The sequence below is a fragment of the Carcharodon carcharias genome, chromosome 26, assembly GCF_017639515.1.
Source record: "Carcharodon carcharias isolate sCarCar2 chromosome 26, sCarCar2.pri, whole genome shotgun sequence".
NCBI classification, from domain to species: Eukaryota; Metazoa; Chordata; class Chondrichthyes; order Lamniformes; family Lamnidae; genus Carcharodon; species Carcharodon carcharias.
In genome coordinates this window covers 27491428-27519083 of record NC_054492.1, presented here as the reverse complement: position 1 = coordinate 27519083, position 27656 = coordinate 27491428, and the positions used below count along the sequence as shown (strand labels likewise).

The 27656-nt window shown below is 39.3% G+C and overlaps 1 protein-coding gene across 2 annotated transcripts in view; it reads left to right on the top strand.

Moving 5' to 3' along the window:
• Positions 1–25206, top strand: part of aagab (alpha and gamma adaptin binding protein) — a 41916-nt gene extending 16710 nt beyond the window's left edge. Inside the window, exons 2-10 of one of the 2 annotated variants that reach the window (XM_041174740.1) lie at positions 6566–6756; positions 9123–9219; positions 11054–11143; positions 12858–12941; positions 17067–17149; positions 19308–19392; positions 19478–19582; positions 20066–20115; positions 22466–25206. In XM_041174740.1, the coding sequence (XP_041030674.1) occupies positions 6566–6756; positions 9123–9219; positions 11054–11143; positions 12858–12941; positions 17067–17149; positions 19308–19392; positions 19478–19582; positions 20066–20115; positions 22466–22543 (863 nt within the window). In that variant the 3' untranslated portion in view covers positions 22544–25206. Of the gene's footprint in view, positions 1–6565; positions 6757–9122; positions 9220–11053; positions 11144–12857; positions 12942–17066; positions 17150–19307; positions 19393–19474; positions 19583–20065; positions 20116–22465 lie in introns of both variants that reach the window. The other variant, XM_041174738.1, reaches the window with a different exon arrangement.
• The last annotated feature ends 2450 nt before the right edge of the window (positions 25207–27656 follow it).

Genomic DNA, 27656 nt, shown 5'->3' with positions numbered 1-27656 from the left:
GAGTGAGCTTAAGTAGGCTGCTACTGTAATAGGTGAGATATCTGAAGACAGTAGACACCCATGGAACATTAGTTATCTTTATGCAACCCCTGGCACACCAAAGGCAATGCCTTAGTACATGGAGGAGGGAAGAAAACTACTGGAAAAAATTATCCTAATCTTAGTTTTACTACAAGGGATTCAAAGTGTAGGAGGAACTTGAGAATTTTAGTACCATATGCAGGGATTGTGAAAAAGCGTTTATATTTTGTCCTTCCAAGCTTGAAGAGTATTTTGAACTGTTCATGTTGGGGTGCAATATTAGTAATGATGGACATAAGTTAGGATGAATGAGGAGTATCATATAAGAAGCATGTCACAAAACATTTGAAATATGTTGACTTTGATTTTTTTTCAGTAGGTTGAAACTACTGTTTAAGTAATCTGGTGAAAATACTGCTAATTTATTGTAATTATCTGTAGATAAAGTGTTCTACTTTTTAAAAACATGCCAAATATGTGTGTATACTTCAGCTTCATACAATTGCCCTCAATCACATGGAGGCATCTTGCACAATGAAGAGGAGCAATCAGCAGTATAATTGCAGAACTCCAGAAAGAGTTTTTGATTCAACTTGTGGCAACTGTTTCCTTTCTTCAATTTTGGGACCTGAATTGTATGCAACCATTTTCTAGTAGTGCTTGTGCAATCATTTTCTTGCCTCATTAACAAACCACAAGGAATTTTTAATTTTTAGTTTGTTTTTAGTTAGTAAAAATGAGTGTGTGTGTCTGTGTGTGTATTATGTGTTAGACATATTACTTTGCAGCTTACTCTAAGGAATCCAGATAGCTATCCTAAAGTAGCAAACTTTCAAACTTTTCTACACAGAAGACCTTTGCAAATATTGATATGGTCTTAAATTTCCAAAAGTCAATTTCACCTACCCAAAGAAAGAAAGAAAATCTGTGACCTGAACCATTCAAGTTTTACTCTTGTGCTTAGTGACCTCTTTGGCTGAGAGCCTCATAATGCCCTCCAACTTCTTTCAATAGTTTCTTTAAGGCACACCAGGGTTTATTTTGTGTTAAGTCAAATTTGGTTGCTGCAGATCATTTTTTTTGGTGGCTGAAGGTAAAGAAATGAGGCTGTCACTGCCATGTCAGGATTCTCTCCCTTTTGCAGTGCTATTCTCTACGACATTGTTTGCCTTTTTCACCATCTGTCACCATCTGCCTGGTTTGAATTTTGCTGCTGGAAATGGCCTTCTCCTGACTGTACAAGTGTGTACATACGTAGTCTCTTGTATTTACATGTTGCTAATAATTAAATTAAAACAACCTCGAGCAAAATTATAAACCATTCTGCGACACATTTCACTTTGACTTTCCCAGTAGAGATTCCCCAGATATGGCACACTTTGATCCTGCTGTGTCCAAGCATGAGAATTGATGTAACTTATTTTTTTAAATTCTTACTGCTTAGTTTTGGTAATTGTTTTCTTCTATTTTGGTTCTTACTGTGTTCTGTACATGCAATACATTGTTTCCGAGCTTTTTGTTTAAACTGTGGAGCTTCATGGGTGAATATAAAATTGAAATCAGTATTCCCATTAATTTGTTTGTGTATCAAGCTGCAGATATTAACATACCAAAGAGTTCTCATTTAACCAATGAAGCAACAGTGCAAAGGACAGCCCCTTCTAAACTTGCAGCAACACGGGACTTCAAACAGGACTAACCAGCATGTAAGGCATATAAGTACAAATAGAACTGAGTTCCCTGGGCTTTGTGGCTGCATTACCCACGCTCAAAATGCCCACAGGCCATAGCTTGGACACCCCAGTTGCACAGTAAATGCAATGACACAAACACTCTGCCTTTGGGAGATATCTTTGACCACTCAGTACATAATGTGAACAGCTGCAAATGCTTAGATCAGTTTTTTCCACCTTTGGACATGCCTATGGAGGAACTGACCTCTCAACTCGTACATACGAGGTCATCAATGCACTTTCACCAATGCTTGTCTGTAAAATCCATCATCTGACATCAGAAATATCCTGGCCAGACTGCCAAACATGATTTTGCATGCATGCAGCCATCCCTTGTTAACAAGTCCATTCTGCGTTGTGAGCACTGTAGATTTGACACGTGAAATGTTATACAGCAGAACTGATCCCTTCATAATATAAATGTGGTGTAAAATGAAACTAGGAGATACAGAAGAGTGCTGTGGTTTTGCTTTATTTGATTCCCCCCTGAGGTAAAATTTGCTGTGGAGACAATTTTGGGTGGCAGAATCACTATGGTAGTAATGGGTGGTGATAGGGCATGTGGTTCCTTAATGGTATGGTTTTTTTAAAGTCTTGCTTCTGGAGGATGTTCTGTAAATGTTGACATTCCTTCATGGGCTCATTTTGAAAGGACAGTGTCAGCTACCCAAAGAAAAGCAGAAAACGTACATCATCTCTAATTCAAAATCGTTTTGTGTTCAAAAATTTAAATGACCTTTTAATTCAGATTAACTAACATCAAGTGGCCTGTACACAGCAACAGAAATAATGAGCAAGTATTTCAAAAACTACAGATATCTGAAAGTCTGTAGTGTCCCTCTTGGGATTCCAGTTTGCAAATCTCTGCATATTTAAAAACTTAACTGCAGGTGTGGAATAAAACCTCTATTTTGTCTCATAGTAACTTATGGCATTTTTTATGGTGGGACATTGTCTTTTGGTATGTCTATTCACCTCATTCAATAAATTGGGTTCACATCTTGGTAGTGTTTCCTGTCCTATCATTATTCAGTCAGTATTGTCAATCGAGTCCTCCATTCACCCAAGTAAATTTGGCATCAAATTTAGTTCGGGTGAAATAAAAACAAATCTTGAAAGGTTAGGGTAAACTGGAAGTCGTTGATGAATGAACATGCAATTGCCCTGAGACTTGTGTAAAACATGCTGTGGGAAAACTGCTTTTGTTTATACCTGTCTCCCAGCCTTAAAACTGAAAACAATGTCATTACTATTGGGCTGTACAGTTCTTTGCCATAGGAATGTCATGTGCAATTGCACAGTAATCTTACTGTCTCCAATTGATGTTCCGTGCAGATCTATTGTGGAACCTATATTGAGTACCCCTACTCCTGGCTGTTCTAAACAATTCTAAGTGTGGCTTTTGTTTTCTACCTGCAGATCTTTACCTGGAATTCTCTTCCCGAGTGAGCAGTGGAGACTCGGTCATTGAATATATTCAAGGCTGAGTTGGACAGATTTTTAATTGATAAGGAGTCAACGGTTATATGGGTGTGGGGGTGCATTGTCCACTCCCTAAATACCTAATAGTAGAGATATTAAACACAAAATGGGAGGGAAGAAAAACAGAATTTAGGGCATATTTACTGTGGCTGGCATACAATGCTCCAGCCTATTGCGGAAGTAAATGCCAAAACGACACACCTTAATTAATTTGCCACTGAAACCTTCATCATTCTTTACCTCCAGTCTCAACTATTCCATGCTGCTCTGACTAGCTTTCCATCCTTCATTGTCTATAAATTTTAGCTCATCCTAAACTGCTGCCAGAATCCTAACCTGCACCAACCCGTATTCACTGTTCAATCCTATCCTTGCTGATCTACCCTATTGTGCACCACCACCACCACCCCCCCCCCTCCCCCCAGCCCCACTGCCAACCCCAATTCCCTATTCATCTGACTCTGGCTTCTTGTGCATGTTCTGTCCCTGTAGCCCACTATCATCGCATAACAAATAGGAGCAGGATTAGGCCATTTGGCCCCACATGCCTGCTCCACCATTTAATAAAATCATGGTTGATCTGATTGTGTCCACTTCCTGACTGCCTCCTACCGCCACCCTGCCCCCCCCCCCCCCCCCCCCCCCCCCCCCCCCCCGCCCCCCCCGCCCAATAATTCTTGACTCTCTTGTCAATCAAAAATCTGTCTAACTCAGCCTTGAATCTATTCAATGCCCCGGCCTCCACTGCTCTCTGGGGAAGAGAATTCCAAACACTAGTAACCCTCTGCGAGAAGAAATCCTTGCTCATCTCCGTCTTAAATGGGAGAAACCCCTTATTTTGAAACGGTAACCCCTAGTTCTAGATTCCACCAAGAGGGGAATCATCCTGTCAGCATCTACCATGTTGAGCCTCTTTAGAATCTTTTATGTTTGAATAAGATCACCTCTCGTTCTTCTCAACTCCAATGATTATAGGTCCAACCTGCTCAACCTTTCTTCATTAGGCATCAGCTTCATGCCAGGAGTAACCCAAGTGAACCTCCTCCGAACTGCTTCAATGCAAGTGTGTCCCTCCTTAAATAAGGTGATCAAAACCACACAGTCCTGTAGGTGTGCTCTCACCAATGCCCTGTACAGTTGTAGCAAGACTTCCCTGCTTTTATACCCCATCCCCTTGCAATAAAGGCCAATATTCCATTTGCCTTCCTAATTACTTGCTATATCTGTGTGCTAACTTCTTGTGATTCATATACAAGGACACCCAGGTTCCTCTGTACTGCAGCATTCTGCATTCTTTCACCATCTAAATAATATTCTGCCTTTATTCTTCCTGTCAAATGGTCATTTCTTCAACAGTCTAGGCCCACGGTCTGAAATTTTCTCCCAAAACCCCTTAGGACCGCCTTAAAAACCACCTCTTGGACCAAACTTTTGGTCACTACACCTAATAGCTCCTTCCTTTACCACAGTGCCTGTTTTTTACACCTCTGCAGGGCTTTAGGATCTTTATCGGCATTAAAGGCACTATATAAATGCAAGTTGCTGTTGAACGGTGGCTGATATTTTCTCCTTTCTACATAAGCTCTGTTTAAACTTTTGGTATTGCACAGAATCAAGGCTGATTATTAAACTGAGAACTCTTTCTTTGGACCCCCCCACCACCGCTTCTGCATTGCTCTCCTGCCGAGAACAAATGATGAGGTGGTGTGAAAATTGGTGCCCTGCCAGCCTTTTTGTGAGCACAGTGGAAATGAAAGTTGCTGCCTCATTGTCACTAATGACATGTCATTGCACTTCTGCCCAACGCTGTGAATTTAGAGGGACATGTTGCCAGGTGAAAAATACCTTCAGATACATTTACTAAATTTTGCAAACTAAGGACTGGTGCATTTATACTACTTATGTAGTTAATGACACTGTCATATAAAACCTACTTAACAGCGCTTGGAATGCCATTTAAAATTTGCAATAATTTAAATAAAGGTTTAAGGATTTAACTCCTTCATTATGGAAAGTTCAACATTTTTCTTGGAGGTTTTAAATGTATTGTGCTTCAGTGTGCAACACCATGCTTATTCTTGTGAGCCTTTGGAACTCTCTTTCTGAAAAGGTGGTGGAAGCAGAGTCTTTGAATATTTTTTAAGGCAGAGGTGAATAGATTCTTGGTAAGCAAGGGGGTGAAAGGTTATCGGGGGTAGATGGGATGCAGATTTCAGGTTACACTCAGGTCAGCCATGATCTCATTAAATGGCGAAGCAGGCTTGAGGGGCTGAATGGCCTATTCCTGTTCCTTGTCCATATGCTCAATGTTGACAGTTATATTCAAAATTATTTTTATAATAATCGTAAAAGGATTTGTAAAATGTAAACAATGGAGCAGGCTCGACCGGCTGAATGGCCTGCGCCTGCTTCTATGTTCCTATGAAAAAGTCCATAAACTTGAAGTTTATATAATGCTTTGCTGCAGCTATGGTATTACACACTTTAATTACACCCAATGTGCTAGTTATTTTCTGCAATGGGTAACATTGGCACTGGCCAAGAAATTCTGAAGTTCATACCTGAAATTTTATTGTGGAATGAGCTAAACACTAGAAGAATTTTAGCTTTGCTTCCCTTGACAGTTATAAAGGAAGAGTGGCAAAAGCTGTTAGGCCAAGCAGGAAAAGTATTATGTATATCTTTATTTTTGAAACTTCTTACTTTTTGCAGGCTGTGAAATTGGTACTGGTTACTTTCTGGCCTAGTAAAATTTATGCTTCACTGCTCTTCCCATCCCCCAAACAAATGTCTCCCCTCCTCTTCTGATGATCCTGGATATGACACCTTGTTATATCTCTCTATCTAAATGACCATTCTTTACATGTGTGTTGGTGGTGAGTCCTGGTAGGTAATCTAGCTAGAGCCATATCACATCCTTCACCAGGGGTCACATATTAGAAATCGGTCAATGAGCCCCTGTTTTTTCTCTTTATGTGCCAATTTCACAGCCCACAAAAAGTAAGGAGTTTCAAAAATAAAGATACTTAATCCTTTTCCTGTTTGGCCTAACAGCTTTTGTCACTTTTTTTCTTTATAACTGTCAAGGGAAGCAAAGTTAAAATTCTTCTAGCAGTTAGCTCATTCCTCAGTAAAATTTCAGGTATGAACTTTAGAATTACTTGGCCAGCTTTGATTCCTAATCCGTCTTGAGTTGGCTGACCTCAATAGAGATACTACAATGGGCATGACAGTGTTGCACAGGTTTGTTTAAAGTGCATCAATTTAACCTCAGCTGCCACTTTTTCTGTGTTTTAATTACCTTAAGTTTATTGCTCTCTTGTTTTTAGACATTATTGGCACAGATGACCTTCCTGAGTACACTGGCCCCAGGAATGAGGTCCGCTCTTACCCCTGGACAATAGATAACAAGTATTATACCGCTACCGTTCAACTGTGTGTGGTGCCCAACAAATTCATACTGACAAAGGAGATCGCTGACACGGTGGAGGCCTTCCTGATTTACTTTGACAGCACAACAGTAAGGAAAACCTGTTTCTTATATCTTTACCAGCAAGGATGCATTTTTTCTCATGCCCTGAGTGCTGTACTCACACAGGTATCAGTGAGCAGCCTCCAATTGATTCTAAGCCAAAGTCAAAGTTATTGGAATTTCAATTTCATGATTTCCACCCTGTTTTGCAAGTGAAAGTTGCTCTAATTTTTGTTTGATCATGTTCAATAAAAATTGTGGGGGACATAAAGAAAAGACATATTGAACCCAAACTATGCACAACTCATTTCCATTAAACCACTCATGTTTAAGGTGAACTTACATTTTAAACCACAGTTTAGGTTCATGCCAGCTGTTCTATTTCATATCTTGCTTACTTAACATGTATTGAGCACCGGTTCTATGATATATGCTTGGTATTTGATTCTACATGGACACAGTTAGTGAAACTACACTGTTTATACTGGTCAGCAGCTCCATTAAACACTGACGTTTTTCATCAGCTCCACATCCGTATGTGTGCATGCTATTACATTGTGCACCAATCCCCTTTTTTCCATCTCTTTCTGCCAAATTTTTCCCAACTTCTGAAAGCATTGACCCCTTGCTAGCAAATGGTTCCACAGACACCATGTTTTCGAGCACCTTGTCAAAATAGACATTTTTTTGTATGCAAACCAAGATTGAGTGTCAGCAGGCATTTAGACTGGAGGAGTATAGGAGCTGATTCCAATGAGGTCGCCACTGCTGTTCTTGCAAGCATTTTCAGCAGGGCTCACTGGATAGTAGTCACGAACATGAATGTCTCTGCCTACCTTCAGGAGTGCAAAGATGAATGGTAGCACCTGTATTGTTTCCCTGCCTGAGTCTGGCTTGCTTGGCAAAAGGTATTCCTGGTATCTACCTGGCCTTACTGCCTCAACTAGCAGAACCATCAGGTGAGCCTGGCTCTTTTACTTTTTAATATCAGCTTGCTCTGGCCAAAACCACAAGGATTTAAGTTATGAGCTTTGCTCTGGTTTATATTCTTCTTTCATCCAAATCTACTTTCAGTTTCAGAGATTATTACCATACCTGATGATAAGTCTGATAATGGCAGTTGCTTCTCCATCAAATCTATCCTCTGTCCCAACAAAAACAATTGGTCTTCATCTGCTTACAATGGAGAACACACCAATTTCACAACAAACCGCACAATTGTATTCCTGACACTTGTCACATCCTAAAATGTCTTCATATTTTAAACAGATTCTCATTCCTAATTTTTAGTTTTATAAATTATCAGCTTTACACTATTAACACTGGGCAGTTTTGGAGTTCTCATTTAGCTTTTTAATTGGAGTAACATGGGGTTGCACTAGGAAGAGTACAGTGTCGAAAACATACATTTATGCTATCACAGGGGTGTAAGTTCCGTTAAGTGGAGGACTCATTCCCCATCCCAGACTCCCTCTTTTTAGACCCAGTCTTGTAATACCTATAGGCTAAATGTAGTTATGGTGACATGATGGTTCCATTTTCTGTGGATATTAGTCTGAAATACTCAAATTTCGTGCCATTTAGAACAAACCTAAATACAGGCTGGTGTCATATACTAGGAACTGGATTCAGATTAACTTAACTAACTTCAGGTAAGATTGTATAACTACACTGCCCCTTGTCACCAATGAAGGTAGTCATTCTGTTCTCATTTCTCTTCTTGACTCCTTCCTGCGGCTGTTTCACTTTGGCATTCAATTTGGTGTGCACTCAACCTTGGGATCAGAAATTCCTGTACACCATGCAGCACAGTTGGAGGAAAGGAAAGCAGGGTGTCTCTGTGATTGGGGAGGAGTGTGAACAAACTTGTAAATGAGCAAGAACAAAAACAAAAATACCTGGAAAAACTCAGCAGGTCTGACAGCGTCTGTGGAGAGGGATACGGTTGACATTTCGAGTCCGTATAACTCTTCAACAGAACTAAGACAATGTAAATGAGCAAAACTTATTTATATGGGAAAACTTGAGAAAAAGATGTGGCCATCCAGAAGCACTGTGCCATAATTAGCAGCACTGGAAAATTGAAGTAATAAACAATCTGACAGTGCACATACTTATGCGGCTTGCATAAGGAATGAAGTAAGATTCCCAATGTTTTTGCCACAAAATACCGCCATTCTCAAAGTCCTTGAGTATTTATCTGAAAAGAAGTGAGTCCCTTTGCCAAGCAAGAGCATTTCCATTTTTTACCTGTGTTTGGAGTACTAATGAGATCACCTTTTCAGATGTCTTTGAGGGCTGAGACATAGATTTATTAATACAGTGTCAAGTTGGAAACTTGGCTAATATTTCTTAACATACAGTCCTGACCTTTTGACATTCTTTTTAGTATTAAGCTCTACTTTTTTCCTCAGAAGTCGGGCCTTGATGAGGTATCTACTTGGCTTCCCCTAACTCAAGAGTGGACCCCCGAGGTTTTGATTCTGGTGTGTGACAGAGTTTCAGACAATGGTATTGTATTCAGTTGCAAAATTCAGTACAAATTTGGATTTTTAGGTGACATTAATTTACACCATGAGGCTTATCTGAATTTGTTCGTACAAATTGCCATTATTGAGCTGCATGGAAAGTTTAATAGCACAGGACATAGGTGGCTTAGTCAGTTAAATGCATAGCATAGTTGATGCAAAGTAGCATAGAAGATTCCAGGTTTGATCTCCATTCACTGATGTGTTTGCTGATTTCAGCTGTGACCTTCGCAGAGAAAGACCATTCACCCAGATGGCTGTCCACTGACTCTTCCTGGAAGGTGCACGTGTATGGCCTCCAAGTGGAATTAAGATTAAGCTCAAATGTGGTGCCTCCAATGGTCAAGCATCCTATCAACAATCATTGATGTGAAGTATGGCCACTTGGGGGAGGTACTGGAACACTGCTGGTGCCCATACTGAGCCCCAACAAGGTTCGGCACCATGCATCAGTGTCTTCACAACGTGAACAGGGATAATTAAGAAAATAAGCTTTGGGTGTTTCCTTGTATTCCTAACACAAAAATACAACTTAATTTGGCTTAAAGAAAAACAAACAACCTGCATTGTTAAGGGCTCGGCTTCAGTAAGTTTTGTAACAATGCAACGGAGACTTGGAGGCACAAAGGAGGCACCCAATTCAACAAAACACGAGTTATGTAGGACTGACCACTGTAGATCAAAAATGTCCAAGCTTTTTCCCTCCATGGTCTGCTTAAGTATATATCTTTTAAATCTTGGGGACCACGTAAAATTTAAATGTTCCCCTGCATTTTAAATGAGAAATTAATTTTCTTGCTGTCATCTTGGCTCTGTTGGTAGCACAATGACCTTTGGTTTATTAGGGACTCAAGCCTTGCACCAACATCTGAGCACATAATGTTTGGTTTTCATAGAAAAGCAGATTCGTGTATTATGATGTCCCCAGTGCTGATAAAAATGCCAGTGTTCCACTTAAGCTATTCAGTCATCATAAAGCACTGATTATGCAAATTGCAATTTCTTTGTATATTGTAGGCAAGGTCACAGGTTTTGACATTCACAGAAAATCAGGTGAAATTGCAGAATGCAATTCCAGGAACACCAATAAATATCCCATGTAATGAGGTAGGGAAGGTTGAAGCCATGAGGGGAATAATACACAAGGATGAGAATTTTAAAATGGAAGTGTTTCAGAACTGGGAGCTAATATAGATTGATGAGCTGGACTTGGTGCAGAGTAAGATACAGGCAGTAGAACTTTTGAATTGACTAAAGTTTACGGAGTGTAGAAGACAAGAGGCCAGCCAGGAGATTAAATAGTCAAGTCAGGTTCAGCATGAGACAATGTTGAATTATTTAAATTGAATTCTCAATGTGGTCTAGATTTTCTTTCTTTTTTGGATCGTGCCAGACAAGGATCTTAGACTTATGTAGTTCTGCAACATTAAATTCCCATCTGTAAGATCTTAGCACCCTATGCCCAGTTCCTCTTGATCTAGCTGGGAGGGAAGACCAGTCTGATTTTCAGCAGGTTTGATTTAAGCCTGGCAAGACAAAGCTTTTCTGTATTTCTTTAGCTTGCTCCAGCTAGGGCAGATTCTCCATGATGCTCTATCCAGTCGTTGAGTTCAGAATTATCATACATTGTCCAAATGACTCTTAACAGTGGAAGCTGCTGTGCCTCAATCTGTTGCCTTCAGTTCGGGAGTGCAGTGTTCATTTGCCAGCAAATACGAAGGAAAATTACTCTTTAAAATGTAGAAGTGTTTTAATTTATATGAGTGGATTCTGCTTAGTCAAGATGGTGGGTTATCTGATCATCTTTTCTCTTCCAGGGGTGAGCAGGCAAACAGCACAGCAATGGTGTATTAAATATGGATTTGAATTGGTGGAGCTCAATCCAGAAGAGTTGCCAGATGAAGAAGGTTTGTTTTGCATTTCAGAACTGAGTCTTGTAGTATGCTGAAGTGAACTAAAAAACCTGTTCATTAAAGTGAATACAGCATTTCCAAAATTAAATCATTGGATTTAGCAAAGCTGAGAACTTTAAAAGAAATCTACACTCACCCTGGATCTTCTTTCTTTTTTACTGTAATTTCCTTCCTCCCTCTTGAAGATGCTGACCTTTGCTGGGATACAATCCCACATGTGCCACTAGCACTTTAGAAGCTTGCCAGATGGCAACTCTAACATGAGCCTTAACAGTGTTGGTATGCTTTTTGACAACTGAGATGTTAAACTTATAGCCAGTTGGTGGAGGAGGAGACCAGAAGTTAGTCTTTATTCAGTTTTAGATTTATTCACAAAGTGATATATTACAAATGAATAGCTCCTAACTCTACAGCCCAGCATCAATGTCAATAAGTACTTCTTTATTAGCTTTTGAGCAATCAAATAAACAATTAACCAAATAAACAAATGAACAACCCCTTGAAGGTGCACTGTCAGGTTATCATAACAAAATAAAAACTACAAAGGAAACTTAACAAATTAAATTAAAATACTATTTTGGGGGATGAAAATGCACTACAACCCCAGTGTCTTTTATTTTGAATATACCAAAAAAACAGATGAACTAATAAATAAATTAACTAACAGCCCCTTAAAGATGCACTGTAACAAAAATCAAAACTTTGAAGGAAACTTATTTAAATTGAAAAAATATTTTGGGGGAGATGATGAGTGTCTCTTATGTGCACAAGTAATTATCCAAAGAGTGCCCCTCCACCTCTCCACCTGTATACACTTAATCTTATACAAGTAACACAAGGACATCAAAAATAGGATGTTCCTGTCTCTGGAATTGGCATGTACTTTCCTTCAAAGATCAGTGATTAGTGGTCAGGAACCCTAGCTGACCCCTTCCCATCTCTTTCCTGGCCAAGAAGAGTCGCGACAATGTGTGGTTACTTAATTGCTGCCTTGGTTGAGATCAACTAATTCAACACATACTAATGGATTTTTTAAACCAAAAAAAAACTAACCCCTACTTTTCCAGATGAAAGGTTCTGCTATGTCTTTGAAAGGGTGTCAAATGAGGAGAGAGAATTGGTGGATGAGCTGATATCGCTAGTGTAAGCTACATCTCTGACCTAATTACCTATAAGGTGTTCAGTTGTTCCCTATTTGAAAAAGATTTGTAAGTACTGTACCTCAACAAATTTTACTATAGGATGCACTGTAAAACCATTGGTATTTAATAATTTTGGTGCATCGTAAGACTACTAGAATAGTGCAACCATAAAGGCCAGAGTGCAGCCAGCCTTCTGGGACATGTGTCTGAGTACGTTGTTGGGCTGTCAGGAAGGGGAGCATAAGAGAGGAGAAAGGTTAACTAATTTTTTTAAAATGGTAACACAATGAAATAATTTAAATGATGCACCATTACGTGAACATTTCAAGCCATCCACTCGTTCAAAAGGTGTCAATGTGCAGATCCCAGCTGTCATAATATAATATAATGTCTTGCAATTGTGTGTAACTTGATGTATCATTTTGTTGGATTAATTTCTCTGTCAGTCATTTTTTAAAGCTCTTATTCTACTGGACATTTTCACTTGAGTTATGTTTTACCTATGCATTCCCATATTCTGTTAGCAGTATATCTTCATTAAAAATGACCTATTGGTGTCTGTACAGATGACTTCCCTGAATCCACTGGAGTAACAAGAATTATTCAAGCCTTGAATGCAAATGTGTGGCCAAATGTTGAGATGAAAACAGGTATGAAGCAAGTTTATTTTTAGGGTTTGCAGTTCTTATTAATGTTGACAAATGGCACTCTTCACTCCATATCAAACTCATCAAGTCTAACACTCTACTCTTCCACTATCCGAATAGCACCCTTCCTGTACTGTTGTGATGTTTTCTCCTTTTCATTTCCTACACCAGCCATCCTGTGGATCTCTGAATGAGATTACAAATTTTAAGCTCTGCATTGAGACTGCCTAAATTTAGTTCACTTTACAGCCAGCAAAGAAAATTTCATCCCAAAAGTGCAACAGCAGCATCCAACTAACTGCAACACCCAGTTCACCATGTTTGAACAAATCTCTATTTTGAGTAAATAAAAATCCATGTTACCATTCTGATATATAACTACTTGGACAGATTGAATAACATTCTAACAATACAGTGTTACAGCACAGTAACTGTGAATTGTTCATGGGCAATTGCTCGATTAAGAGACAAAATATCCAAATCTAACAGCTTAGATATAACTGAAAATTTAGCCTGTAAAGAATGTAAATACCTTCAGTATGTAAACAGTGATTAGTAAACTACTCAAACTATTTCCTTATGTATTTGGTGCTCTATACTGATTTTTGTCAAATGCCTACAGTTGCCACCAAATTATAAGCTTTTACGGTCCCACGATTAGCCAAAGAAACACTCCAGCTATACAATAACAGTAACCAGGGTCACCAAAGTATTGACCCCCTTAAGTCCTAGCTTATAAGGAAAAAGCAATGCTGTGAAGTAGAATTTGATGTTATTGCATGTCGGAGTACTAATACTTGCTACAACCTTAGTTTGGGAGGGTGGGAATTGCAGATTCAATTGATCTTGTGTTGGCTGCCCATCTCAAAATTACAGTTAAGTTTCTGACCAGTGGCACTGCTAGCTACATATTGGGAGAAATTAGCTGTGAGAGCAGTGATGGGGCACTTTTGCATAAGTCTGCTGCAACTATATTGCCACAGTTCCTTCACTGTCGCTGAGTCAAAATCCTGGAACTCCATTCCTAATGGCACTCTGGGTGTATCTACACCACAAGGACTACAGCTGTTTAAGAAGGCAGCTCACCACCACCTTCTCTAGTGCAATTAGGGATGGGCAACAATGCTGACCTAGCCAGTGATACCCACATCCCTTGAAAGAATAAAAAAACCTAATGGAGACATTTTATTAAGCCTGGCAACCAACTGCTGGTAGAATCCTGAAACAAAATGTTTGCCATACCATGCCCTAAATATCTTGTTGATGCTCAGCTTGAAGTAAAAAAAAATAATTTTCTGTATTGTAGTGAGAATAATGCTAACACTGATCAGTTTATTTATAGAGTTTACTTGTCACATTACAGGCTTTTTAAAACTGTGTGTGTGTGTTTCTCATTGGTTTTTCTGTGCAACAGAATATAAGTGCTGTGGGAAGAATCTCTCTCAAGTCCTTTTCTCTTCATGGTGCTGGTAAATAAAGATTATCTTTGCTGGTTCTCTGAAGATGCTGGCTTATTGCTAGCATACAGTTCCAGAGGTGTCATCCCTTCATCACAACAAGTTGGTTTTCGTATATGAGACGCGACAAGATTGTCTGCAGGCTACTTATCTACTGGCTGGCTCCTATTTTACTTCTCTCCCCGTCCACCCCCTACATTTTTAGCTGGGCATCCTGTGCTGCAGAATCTGGTCCTATCATCAACTGAATGGCCATAAATCCACCTGATTTTTAATGCCACTTTTTCCTTCCCCTGTCCTCCATTTCCATCAGCTTGAAATTGTGACGACGAGAATGACATCTCAAATTGGGTTTGACAGTTTGCTTTGTTTTCACAATGTCTCTGCCACCTGATGTAACCTGCTAATGTTAAATGGTCCTTTTTCACATGCTATGCAAATGCAGAATGATCTTGAGTGATCCTCTGATTGCATTCCCAGTTCCAAAAGCTGAACTTAAGCTTGTTAAGATGATATAAATTTCTGGTTGCCTTTCTTAAATGTGTAGGAAGTGACTTCTTTTAAAATGTTGGCAATGGAGAAAGTACTGTGCTACTAGGTTTTCAGCTTGTGACACATTCAACTCTGAACTTCATAGAAGTGCAATTAAATTCACTGCAAAATCAGGTTTAAGGTGGTGTGTAGATATTTAAGCTAAGTGCCACCCTTGTAAGTGTTGTATCATCTCAAAACATCGCAAACAACTGCAACAGATTATTTTCATCACCTATTTGGGTGTAAGTTTAGGCAGACTGCTTTGGTAAAAATATCAGAACAGAAAACGCTGAAAACACTCGGTAGGTCAGGCACCTGATTTTTACTGCCACTTTTTCCTTCCCCTGCCCTCCATCTCCATCAGCTTGAAATTGTGATGACTAGAATTACATTTCAAATCAGGTTTGACAGTTTGCTTTGTTTTCACAATATCTCTGTCACCTGATGTAACCTGCTAATATTAATGTTCTGCAGAGAAAACAGACCAGCCCACATTTTGTCACGTGCACTATTAGACCTCACATCTTTGCTGAATATAAAATGTTAAATGTTCTTAACCTAACAGGAGCAGGCAGCCGCTGGCTTAATGTGTGCCTTTTGACTTCTCCTCTAACAGATGAATGATATAATGGCCCCTGTATGACAACACACATTATGTATAACTTCATTTATATTTTGAAAGTTTTAGTTTTATTTTATTGTACGCTGAAGTAGGTGTATGTTAATGTTTTGGGGAACCAAACATTATTTTCTGTGATTATGCAGAACAAAGTGTTCAATTTTATAATTTTCTCCCTCTTACCCATCAGAAATAAAGTCAGATAGCTGCTGAAAAAATATTGCAGGCATGTGTAACAAAGCATAATCCTTTGACTGCTTCTTGTTTATATTACTAATCTTGATTTTTGGCAGACTTTTTGCTTCTTTCGCAACTACTTCAGTTTCAAACTACTACTAACATTCAAGCATAGACAAAGTATTGGAGTGACAAAATGTTTGACTTTAAAATGAGCAATGTTCTCATGTTCCCAACCATCTTCAGCTGCTTTATCAATGACCTTCCCTCCATCATAAGGTCAGAAGTGAGGATATTTGCTCATAATTTCACATAATTTCAGATACTGAAGCAGTCCGTGTCCGTATGCATCAAGACCTGGACAATATTCGGTCTTTAGCTGATAAGTGGCGAGTAATATCCACACCACAAGTGCCAGGCAATGATCATCTCCAACAAAAGAGAACCTAACCATTTCTTCTCGACATTACCATCATTGAATCCCCCACCATCAATATCCTGGGAGGCTAATATTAACCAGAAACTGAACTGGACAAGCCATATAAATACTATGGCGACAAGAACAGGTCAGTGACAGGGAATTCTGTGGAGAGTAACTCACCTCCTGACTCCCCAGAGCCTGCCCACCACCTACAAAGCACAAGTCAGGGACTTTGATGAAATACTCTCCATTTTCCTGATGACTGCGGCTCCAACAACGCTCAAAATGATCGACACCATCCAGGGCAAAGCATTTGATTGGCACCCCATCCACCACCTTAAACATTTACCTCCTCCACCACCGATGCACTGCAGCAACTCGCCAAGGCTCCTTCGACAGCACCTTACAAACCTATGACCTCTACCACCTAGAAGGACAAGGGCAGCACATGCATGGGAACACCACCATCTCCAAGTTCCCTTCCAAGTCACACACTATCCTCACTTGGAACTATTTTGCAGTTCCTTAACTGTTGCTGGATCAAAATCCTGGAATTCTCTTCCTAACAGGATCGTGGGTGTAACTACACCACAAGGACTGCAGTGGTTCAAGAAGGTGACTCACCACCCTCTTCTGAAGGGCAATTGGGGATGGGCAATAGACGCTGGCCTAGCCAGCGAGACCTATATCCCATGAATGAATAAATTTTTTTAAAAAAAGCTGACCTGAATGTCTCACTTTGTGGGTGGGACAATCGTGCCTGAATCTGAAATGTAATTATTGGGTCATCGTACCCCTAAATAGGCATTGACTCACACAAGATTAATATTAATTTGTTATAAACATGAAATATACATTTGGTGATTAGTTTTTTTTAACCTTACACAAAATACTTAGCATGCAGTTTTTTTTTCTTTTAGATAGGCCACAGGACTTTGGAATTCTCAGTAGTTTAACTGGTGTGCTTGAGAATTGTGGAACAGAAGCAGAAACACAAGTGGAAGTAAGTGATTCACTTATTGAATATTGACGCCTGGGTGTGATTTCAAGCTGTTGAAATCCTATCGAAGGTTTTTAGTCAGTGCCCTAAAATGATTTCAGAACTTAAAGGTGTAATGGTGACCTTTTAAACCCCCCCTTTATATCTTTATGATAATTAAATATGGAGGGAGGATAGCAGTCATGATCCATTTTGGATATTTTATATGGGTATTGGAGACGATTGCCTGGCGAAACAATTGTGCTTGGTGATCATTGGGGCTACACAGATGTTGACTGACAGTAAGTGTGGTAAATGTTTCATGTGCTTAAAGTGAATTATTATGAAAAACGTTGGCTTTTTTATTGGCTTCCTGGAAGGGGAATGCAGGAAAAACAGCCCCCACATTGTTGATTTTACCTCAACTGACTCTGGATCAGCCCAGCACCTTCCTGTTTTCAAGAATAGATTCGTGAAGCATCAAGTTTCAAACCCTTGGTGGTTTCATTAACTGATGGAATCAGTTTTGTGAAGCAAAGTCCCCATTAATTTCCTCCACTTGCTCATATCGCAAAGTTCAATGGCTAAGGCCATTATATTATATGGAAAAATTGCATTATAGGCCTGTGGGTAAACACATCTCCCAGTATACTACCAAACCATTAATGCCACAAGATCCCTAGTTGCATTTCCAGTCAGTCCTGAGTTAGCTGTGAAGCCCAGAGAAGCCCAACGCAAACTAGAGGAACAGCACCTCATCTTCCGACTAGGCACTTTACAGCCTTCTGGACTGAATATTGAATTCAACAACTTTAGATCTTGAACTCCCTCCTCCATTCCCACCCCCTTTGTTTCTTCCCCCTTCCTTTTGTTTTTTTACAATTTATATAGATTTTTCTTTTCCCACCTATTTCCATTATTTTTAAATCTTTTATTGCCCCCCACCCCCACTAGAGCTATACCTTGAGTGCCCTACAATCCATTCTTAATTAGCACATTCGTTTAGATAATATCACCAACTTCAACACCTCTGTGTTCTTTTGTTCTTTTGTCTGTGACATCTTTTGATTATCTGCTCCTATCACTGCTTGCTTGTCCCTACAACCACCCCCCTCCACTTCTCTCCCCCCCCCACCCCCCCACCTCCCCCCCACACACCTTAAACCAGCTTATATTTCACCCCTCTCTTTGGATTCACCCAGTTCTGCTGAAGGGTCATGAGGACTCGAAACGTCAACTCTTTTCTTCTCCGCCGATGCTGCCAAACCTGCTGAGTTTTTCCAGGTAATTCTGTTTTTGTTTTGGATTTCCAGCATCCGCAGTTTTTTGTTTTTATCTCTGAGTTAGCTGACCTCTGTTGGAATGGTACAAATTGCCCACTCAATCCCTGGATTGTGAAAGGGAACAATCAGCCAGAGTTCCTGCTTCTAAATGAGATCCAGTAACTAGCTGCTGGAAAGCACTAGTGTGACTTTGGGTGGAAATCAGACTTGGGTGCAGCTGCAATGTTCCTTATGTTCAATAGTCTGCAAAAGCTCACCGTCTAAACTCGTACATGAGGACTGACCACTTGGTTAAGGTATTGAATGATGTTCGCTGTACAGTAATCCAACAAAAGTGAATGTCATCTGGAAAGTAATGTTGTAACTAACAGTTGAGTGTCCTGTGGTGTTACCCACAGAAGTTCAGGATAAATTAAATAGAAATGCTGTAGGTATATGTGGCGATCTGTCACATTGAAGTTTATGAAAGTTTCATCCAGTGGTAAACCAGAGGCCATAAATATAAAATAATTTCTAATAACTTAAAGAATTCAAGAAAAAGTTATTTAACCAAAGTGGTTAGAATGTGGAGCTTGCAATCACATTTGAGTAGCTGAGGCAATAGCATAGGTTCCTTTTATGGGATAAGCTCAATTAAACACATGAAAGAGCAAGGAATAGAAGGATATGCTGATAAGGTGAGATGAAGTAGGCTTGTGCGGAATATAAATTCCAGCATGGACCATTTGGGCCAAATGACCTGATGCTGTACTGTCCATTCTATATAAATACATATCCCCAGATATGGCTGTGTGCCACAGAATGTTGATGCCCAGATAAGGGTGCAGCACAGTGTGGTAAACTTGTTATTTTTGTGTTCTTGTTAATTAACTGTTCTGCCACAATTCTCTTTAATGCAGTACCACAGCCTTATGGAACCTGATGCTGAATCACTTTCAGAAGATAGTGATAGGGTAGCAGCTCTTCAGACAGACAGTGTCATAGGTATGGAAATCTAATTCCTTTCTTCCAAAAGTATGGCTCTTTTTAAACAAGTGTTTGGCTGATGAACTGTTTATTTACCTAGCAGATCCTATGTTACATTTGGATATCCAAGAACTCGCCACCCTTACCACAGGCGAAGTTGACTGTGAAAACTTTGAGCGTTTATTTGAGAAGCTGAAGGAAATGAAAGGTGAGTTTTGCATTTGGAAAACAGTTTTCACAAAGATGATGGAAATTAATCCGACTGGCACATTATCTCAACTTGGCTATTGTGAGAGCGCTCCATTTACCTTGGGTTGAGTTGTTCCATTTCTGTCCTACAGGAAATTGGGATATTGTTTGATAAAATGTACATTTAAAGATGTACTACTCGAAGTGGGCAGAAAGTTACAATTTATACACTGTAATCAGTATGTTTGAGTCAATTCAGCGCATTTAACAACAAGACAATACTGTTTTTATGAGATGGGTTGCTATATCTAAATTGGTGCCTTAGTTTCTATCTCTGGTTGCTAAGATCTAGCTATAGTTCTCTGCTGCTTTAGAGGGGGAAGGGTAGGGAAGAGGAAGGCAAGAATTGTAGCTAAAGTGTGCATTGATGGCGTGACTAATGGTCTGGGAATCCTTCCAGCTCATTGTTTAACATGAGTAACTCTTTGCTTTATATTGACAGACAAAGCAGCAACGTTACCTCATGAGCAAAGAAAACTACATGCAGAAAAGGTGAGGGCTTGCAAACTGTAAGCAAAACCCCAGGTGTTTGTACGTTATGACAGATCTCCTATGGCATTGGTCATGGAGTAAGTTGGGAGATGCATCAACATTCATTATCTGAAGCTAAAATATGACTAAGTAAAGATGGTGTTGCAGGAAATGGGCAGTGCACGCAATAGATCCATATTGCAAGTACTTTGGTTGAGGGAGGCTGTTATTAAACTGACCTTTTGAGCTATGTAGTCCTAATTCCACTCCTGTTCACTCCCCATCTGCTTTTAATGTTTTCTTTTTGGGCAGCTACCCTTTTAAAATAATTTATTGACTCTGTATCAACAACAGTTTGTGCAAAGAATTCGCTCACCATCCTCACTTTTCTAACTTTCCCTTGAACTCTTGTGATTAATCTTAATTTTATGCCCTCTCATTACAATTTGTTGGACCATTGCAAACAATTTGCCAGTTGCTTCTGGAATCTTCTTGGCTATTAAGAGAATAGGTCTAATTTCTTAAGACTTTCTTAGCTTTAAACCTCATCTCTGGTAATATCCTAGTTGAATCTGTGTTGCATCACTTCTTCCATTGCTTTTATATCTTTAATGGAGACCTTAAAACTATACACAGGGACTGTTCAATAAACATTTTAGTGATTTTTACAATAGTTCATTCCCTGAAGGAAGCAGCTATTTGGCATTAATGCCAATAACTAGAATATGGACCTAAGAAATAGGAGCAGAAATAGGCCATTTGGCCTCTCGAGCCTGCTCTGCCATTCAATAAGATTATGCCTAATATGGTTGTGGCTTTAACTCTACTTTCCTGGCTGTGCCCCACCACTGCCCCACTGCCCCAGTAACCTTTGATTCCCTTACAGCTGATGATAAAAAGCTGTCCCAAGCGCAGGGGGGGTGGTGTTGTCCTTGATTGAGATTACTATCTTGATAGCCAGTTGGGAATCTAAGTCATAGGGAGTCATGATCAAATGGTACAGTGCTCTGGCCAGATTGTGTGTTGAGCATTACATCCAGTTCTGGTCGCAAAGCCAGAGAAGAGACATTCACATGCTGGAACCAGTGCATGGGAGAGGCTTGAAGCTGATTCTGCATGTCTACAGAGATATACTTGAGAAACTTGGGATATAAGATAGTAATTTGGTAGTACAGAACTTGAGTATTGCTGAAATAAGAGAACTTTTTGTTAAAGCTTTTTGTCTTGCACTCATCAGGACAATTTGCAAGAATACCAATGTAAAGGGAGCAGCAATTTATACTATATGGGGAAACAGTACTGACCAATCAGCACTCTTTTCTCATACAGTATAAATTGTTCCCTTTACATTTGGTATTCTTGAGTATTGTCCTGATGAGTGCAAGACAAAAAGCTTAGACAGAAAAATGTCTTTTTTCAGCAATACATAAGATAGATGAACAGAAGAGGTAGATCCAAAATATTATTGTAAATAAGAAAAGATTGCAGGAGCAGAGCAAAGGGATGCAGGTTAAACTAGTGACGGGCAAATTGAGGACTGATCTGCAAATCCTTATTTGCACAGTATGAAATAGGTTTCCAGAAAGAGTAAAAGAGATGCAAACGCTAACTGCTTCTTCAACATTCAATGGACAATGTTAGGATCTTTCTGCATAGGTAAACTTTAAATGGGCTGAATGGTCTTCCTCGTCATTAATTATCTTCTGATGAGTTTCTACTCTGTGAAATGTTATGAATAATGAATATCCAAATACTAAAGTGTTCAAGGTGCCAGTGGGCTTGTAGAAAACATTGGAAATTCATAGTTGGTGCATCTAAAAGAATTGCACAATGTTTTAGGGTCCTTACATGAAACTCTACCATTTAAAGGTAAAGAACCCGCTGCTATTTCCAGCACTTTTTAAAAAAGAATCATTTTTCAGCATTTGCAATTTTTCCCTATCTGTCTCCGATGGAGAGTGCCTATCATTTATAATCCCCTTCCTTGTCTCTTCTTCGCCCTGAAACTCAGCATATGCAAAGTACCCAGATCAGCCCCAAATAAGCATTTACTTGAAGTTATGTTGTCGTGCAGATCTACCTCTTTCAAGCTGATAAAACAAATTTTTATTGAAGCTCAGTTGCAATGGGCAAGTGAACTGTTCGGCCAAATTGGCCAAAGAATTTACTGACTTGCACCAGCTCTAAAATAGAGTAATTTATAAATGGGTAATTTTATGTCTTATTTACTTGCGCCTACTCTCTCTTTCTCACACTGCCCTTATAAAATTATCTCATGCTCATCCTGTTTACAGTGAAGATGAGCAACAGTTTACAGATTGCAGTGGGGAGTGTGTTTTATATTTACACATTGCCCTATTTCATTTGACAGGTTGCTAAAGCTTTTTGGATGGCCATTGGTGGAGACAGAGAAGAGATTGAGGAGCCGTCTGATGAAGAGAATGACTAAGGGCTTGGTCATTTTGTGGTTTTCAGATGAAAGATTTTATTTTGTGTATGAGTCAGTGTTCTGCTCAGATCCCTCTATAGACGTTTCATTCCCAGGGTTGCCGGGTCAAGATTTTTCATGCAACTGTACCCAAGTCAATGTTTGAATCAGCTGGATGATAAGATGTGAATCTTCATCTGTGTTTTTCCCCTTTCTCAACTGTACTTATTTATTAGACTAAACATCCGAGTTAAGAAGCCCCCGTGGGAGGAAGCATTGCCCCCACCCACTTCTGGGCTACATCACCCTCCAAGATCTTGGACATTTAGCTACATGAGCTGGTACTGGTTTGACTGGGTGTTGAGCTTTCCCATTCCTATTACACTCAGTCCCACCCAGAGGCTTTGTTCTATTTTTACTGAACAGATAGGATTTTGTATAGAACAACTGTTCCACTCATGCACTCATTTCATTGCTGGACCAGTACACTTGTGATAAATATTTTTTGGAGTAACCAGGGACACACCAATATCAAACACCAAGAATACAGTGTGTCTTAAAAGAATTTTCTTATAGATTCAGCATAAAACTGTAACTGGTTCATTTGCACTGTAGGCAATGAACATAATTAACAACTATGATTTGGTGCTGCCTGAAAATGCACACATTTGTGTGCGTGGAGAATGTGTAAAGAGATTAGCATAAAGTAAACCAATCTAGAGTACAATTAAGTAACTTTCATGGAGAAAATAAACAAATAAATATCTTCACTCCTTGTATATGTTTCAGAAACTGTCCCTAAAGATTTTTACTACATATTGGGCACAAGTATACACTGTGCGCTTATTGCCATATGATTCAGGTAAATATTTTTAGTGACTTTCATCGGAAAAAGATGGGGGTGCAAGCAGACAGGTAAATTACACGGTTGCCAATCAATACTTCACATATCAATGGAGCACGAAACACAAACCTCTTTGCAGATAATCATTTTTTTAAAATTGGCTTCTTTAGTGTTGGGGTCTATTCCTTTTGCAGTTACCTGATGGAGAATGGCATTCCAATTGAGGAATGTGGTGAGTACACCAAGTGGTAAACCTCTCACCTATGAAAGCTGCTTCCAAACCCACTCCAGACAGATTGCTTGAGTGTCTGTTATGTCTGCGAAGGTACTGTAAAATCCATTTAGGCTATCTTATCCAGTTCCTCATGGGCCTATATCTACAGCATGAAAACTCCTCCGAACTTGGTGCTAAATTGACTTGAAGCAGCGGGAAGATGTGGGAAATGAGAAAAATTGTGCCTTGGTACAACGTGAAGTGTACTTGAGGTACGTGGCTGGGAGCTAGACTGTATTTTTAATCTGATGGTGTGAAGTGCTGGATGTCCAAAATGGGAAATGTTCCATTTCTCAGTTCTAACTAACACCTCTGACGAAAATGTCATAAACCCAGAATGACATACAATTCAATATTCTATCAATTTCTCAATAAAGCTGATCAAAAATGCTATGTTCCCCTTGCTTGTGCTTCCTGCCTTGAGAATTTTATAAAATGAAAGATTGTACCCTAGTTAAGGAGGGAAAAGAATCAGCCAGGGTTCCTGCTCCTACCCAGGTGTGGACATCCTGAAACCAGATTGGGTTTAGCTTTGATTCCCCCCAGTTGCCTGCCATCCCACTTGTCCATTACGCTTGTTGACCTGCATTGGCTCCCACTGCAATGGCTTAAGTTTAAAACTCCTATCTTTGTGATTAGATCTCTCCTTGGCATCCCTATCTAACCTCCTGCAGTTTGTCAAAGAAAACCCTCCAACTCTTATTTTGACACCATAATGCCTTTCTTTATCCTATCATTGGCAGCTCAGCCGTCATCTACTTTGGTCTTGCATCTCTGGGATTCCCTTCCTAAATTGTTCTGCCTCTCCAACAGCTCTTCCTTTTAAGACCTTTCTTAAGATCCACCTAGGTTAAGCAAACTAAATTTTCCTTCTCTGCCTTTTGTATCTGGTTTTCTTTACATCCCTGTGATGCCTTCTGATGTTTTTGTTCATTAAAGGTACAATTGTAGTTTCATTGTTGTCCAGCTGACACATGAATAGTCATTTGGATACAGTCCTGGAAAGTGGCAGACACCTGTAGAATAACATGAATTTGTTCCTTTTTTTCCCCTCAGATTTTCTTAATTTCATTCCCAATATTCTCCTTTCCACCACCGGCAAAAGCTACTGAAACGTCCATTTGTCTCATTGTTGCAGGATCTTGCTGTGTGCATTATGGTTATTGTGTTATCTACATAAATGACTGCACTTTAGGATGTTTGAGACGTGATGAGGCTCAATATAAATGCAAGCTTAACTTTACATAAAATTGCTGTGTAATATTTTAAAAGTGGTTAACTCAGCAAAAAAAAATAAAATAATTTTAGACAAACCAGTATGTGATAAGATTTAAATATCTGGATGTGTTTTGAGGGAGGTGGGACTGAGGATTCTTTGAAATGGCAGGTAGGTGAGCAACTTATCTTCCTAAAGGGACACATTTTTTGGCCCTATGTCATTTTCTCTTGTTCATATTACAGCACTGACCATTGAACTTATACTTAATGCTGGTAATTTAATATCACTTTTTGGCAATTGCTGTATAAATGGGTTTTATTTCTTTGTGACTAAATCTCTTTGCTGAAGAAACTTGTCGTATAGTTTTTTTTAAAAAAGTGTGGTCTTCATTGTGGTGTCCATATGGTTGCTCTGTTCTTGATACTCAGTGGGGTTCCTTATGCACGTTCTTTCCTGAATGTGCAATAAAAAGGATGGCAGGATTTTGATCAGCAGTTCTTACCCTCAAATTTCACTTCTGCAAACCTCCTTATGTAGCCATACAGACAAATAAGTTTCCAAATTTGATTTTGGTTGGTTATCTGAGCTAGGTGCACATATTCTCTATCATTTGGTTATGATGAGGGTTAAGAAGAAATATAATCACATCCCCACTCCTGACTCAAATATTGAATGAAGGCACAGTTGGATTTGGCTTTTTAAATTTGCCCTTCAATTATGTGGGGTCAGTATTCACTATTTAAATTTGCACATGAAGTCTGGTGTAAAGTATCCATTGCTGTTGACAATCATAGAACTATACCTTGTTTCCAAAGATGACCTTTTGGGTGTAAGAAATGTGTAATTGTTCTCTGCTCTTAAAGGGCAGTGGTTTCCCTAAATCCATGGATAATAACATTATCCCAATTTCTGTTGGTAACATGATAAAAATGAACTTTAATAACATTGAAACATTTACATGAACAGAATTTTTGGCCATTTTTGAACACTTTAGAGTAGAAAACAGCAACAATGTACAAGAAAGCACCTTTTTTGTAAAATGTGAAAGTAATGCAGCATTTATCTGTTGGAACTAAATAGCTTAATGCTACTTGGAGATTCACAAGGTACCCCTACAGAACTTGATAAAATACTATGTGGGTCACAGGGTCATCAATCTAAACTGCATCCAGGGCCTAGTAAATAACAAGCAATAAAGGTAGACATAGGTGTTCCATTGCCTTCAGCTTACAGGCCAATTTTTTTGTAAAAAATATTTGTAGAATCACATTACATTTCATTAAATAGAAAAATACACACAGCATGGGACAGTTTTTTTGATTCCATGAGTTATCACTTCCACTGCTGTAAGCATCACAGATGCTGTTGTGGAGGGTGCTTCATGCTATGATGCACTGCACCACAAAACATGCTCAGGTAAGTCCAAAAGTAGACCCATTGAAGTTGGTTTCTGTTTAAACATTAAAATTACGAGAACCTCTTCAATACAGTACTTTAATCCACCATGCACAAAATTATTCCCTTTTAAAAAGTAAAACAAGTAACTATTGCAAATATAGAGTTAGATTGCCTCCACAGAGCTTGGGTGAGAATATTTTTCCAATATTACTGCAGCCAATGTTTGAGAGGCATGGTCTACCCTAGTTTGCCTTTTGTTCCTTGGCTGCAGGTTGTTTGATGAAGAGCAGCAGCTCCGCCAACACAAGTCAGTCTGGGCAATATATACCTTGGAGGTACCACATAGCTAATTTTGCACTGAGCCATTTGGGGTGCGCTTGGTTGTGCAGCCAGACTGGGACTATAACCTGCACTTCACACACAATTTTCACACAAAGTGCTTGTTGAGGTGCTTGCCTTTTGCTAGTGTTAAAGGTCTAAAGATGTATGGATATTAAGATTACAATTCCACAATCACTTGTATATATTTGCAATATATACCTAATTCAGTCGGAGGTTTTTGCCTCTCTTAATTCACAATTGATGGAGGGGACTGGCACTAACAAGCTGCAATATCACTTCATTACAGATTTTTCTCTTTCTTTAAAAAGTACTGTGAATGCCAGGATTAAAAATATCTAAATCTACACTCATTAATACTTTCCATCAGGAATGCAATCTTGTGGTTTCCCAATTCTCTGACTGCACCTGGAGAGTGAACCTAGGACTTCCCTGCTTTGTGCAATTACATTCCTGCACCTGCTGCTGTCCAAAGCACTCAAAAGTGTGAAAGAATAGTCCAGAGACTTGGTGAGAATGTGGCAGTGGATCTTGTTGCAGTAATTGAGATTGCCCGTTGATACTGCATAATTGTAACATTAGTCAAAGCCATGGGGTCCCAAGCCTCTGCCTAGCTGCATCTGAATTTTATGGACTGAGATAAGTGGGATGTGTTCAACTCTACACAAAATATACCTGCGTGGATCTCAGTAACTGGGGAGCCTTCCATAGCTTTGGCCACAAGTGTTTGAGCATTTCCCTCAACATTACATCTGTACTGCAGCAGGTACAATTATGGGTGACTGAATCTTATGAAGCTCTCATTGAGTGATAGAAGGCTGTAGCTGCAGGCATAACTATCAGTGTGATGTATATACCAAATTTTCAACATTATAGAAACAATGCTGAAAATAGCTCAGGCAGTTTCTATGGAGGGAGAAATAGTCATCGTTTTAGATCTATCAACCTGAAATGTTAACACTTTCTCTCTCCCCAGATGCTTGCCTAACATATTTACTTTATTTTGGATTAGTAGTACTGCATTATAAATTCACTGGAGGTTCTAAAATAGTCAAGGGAC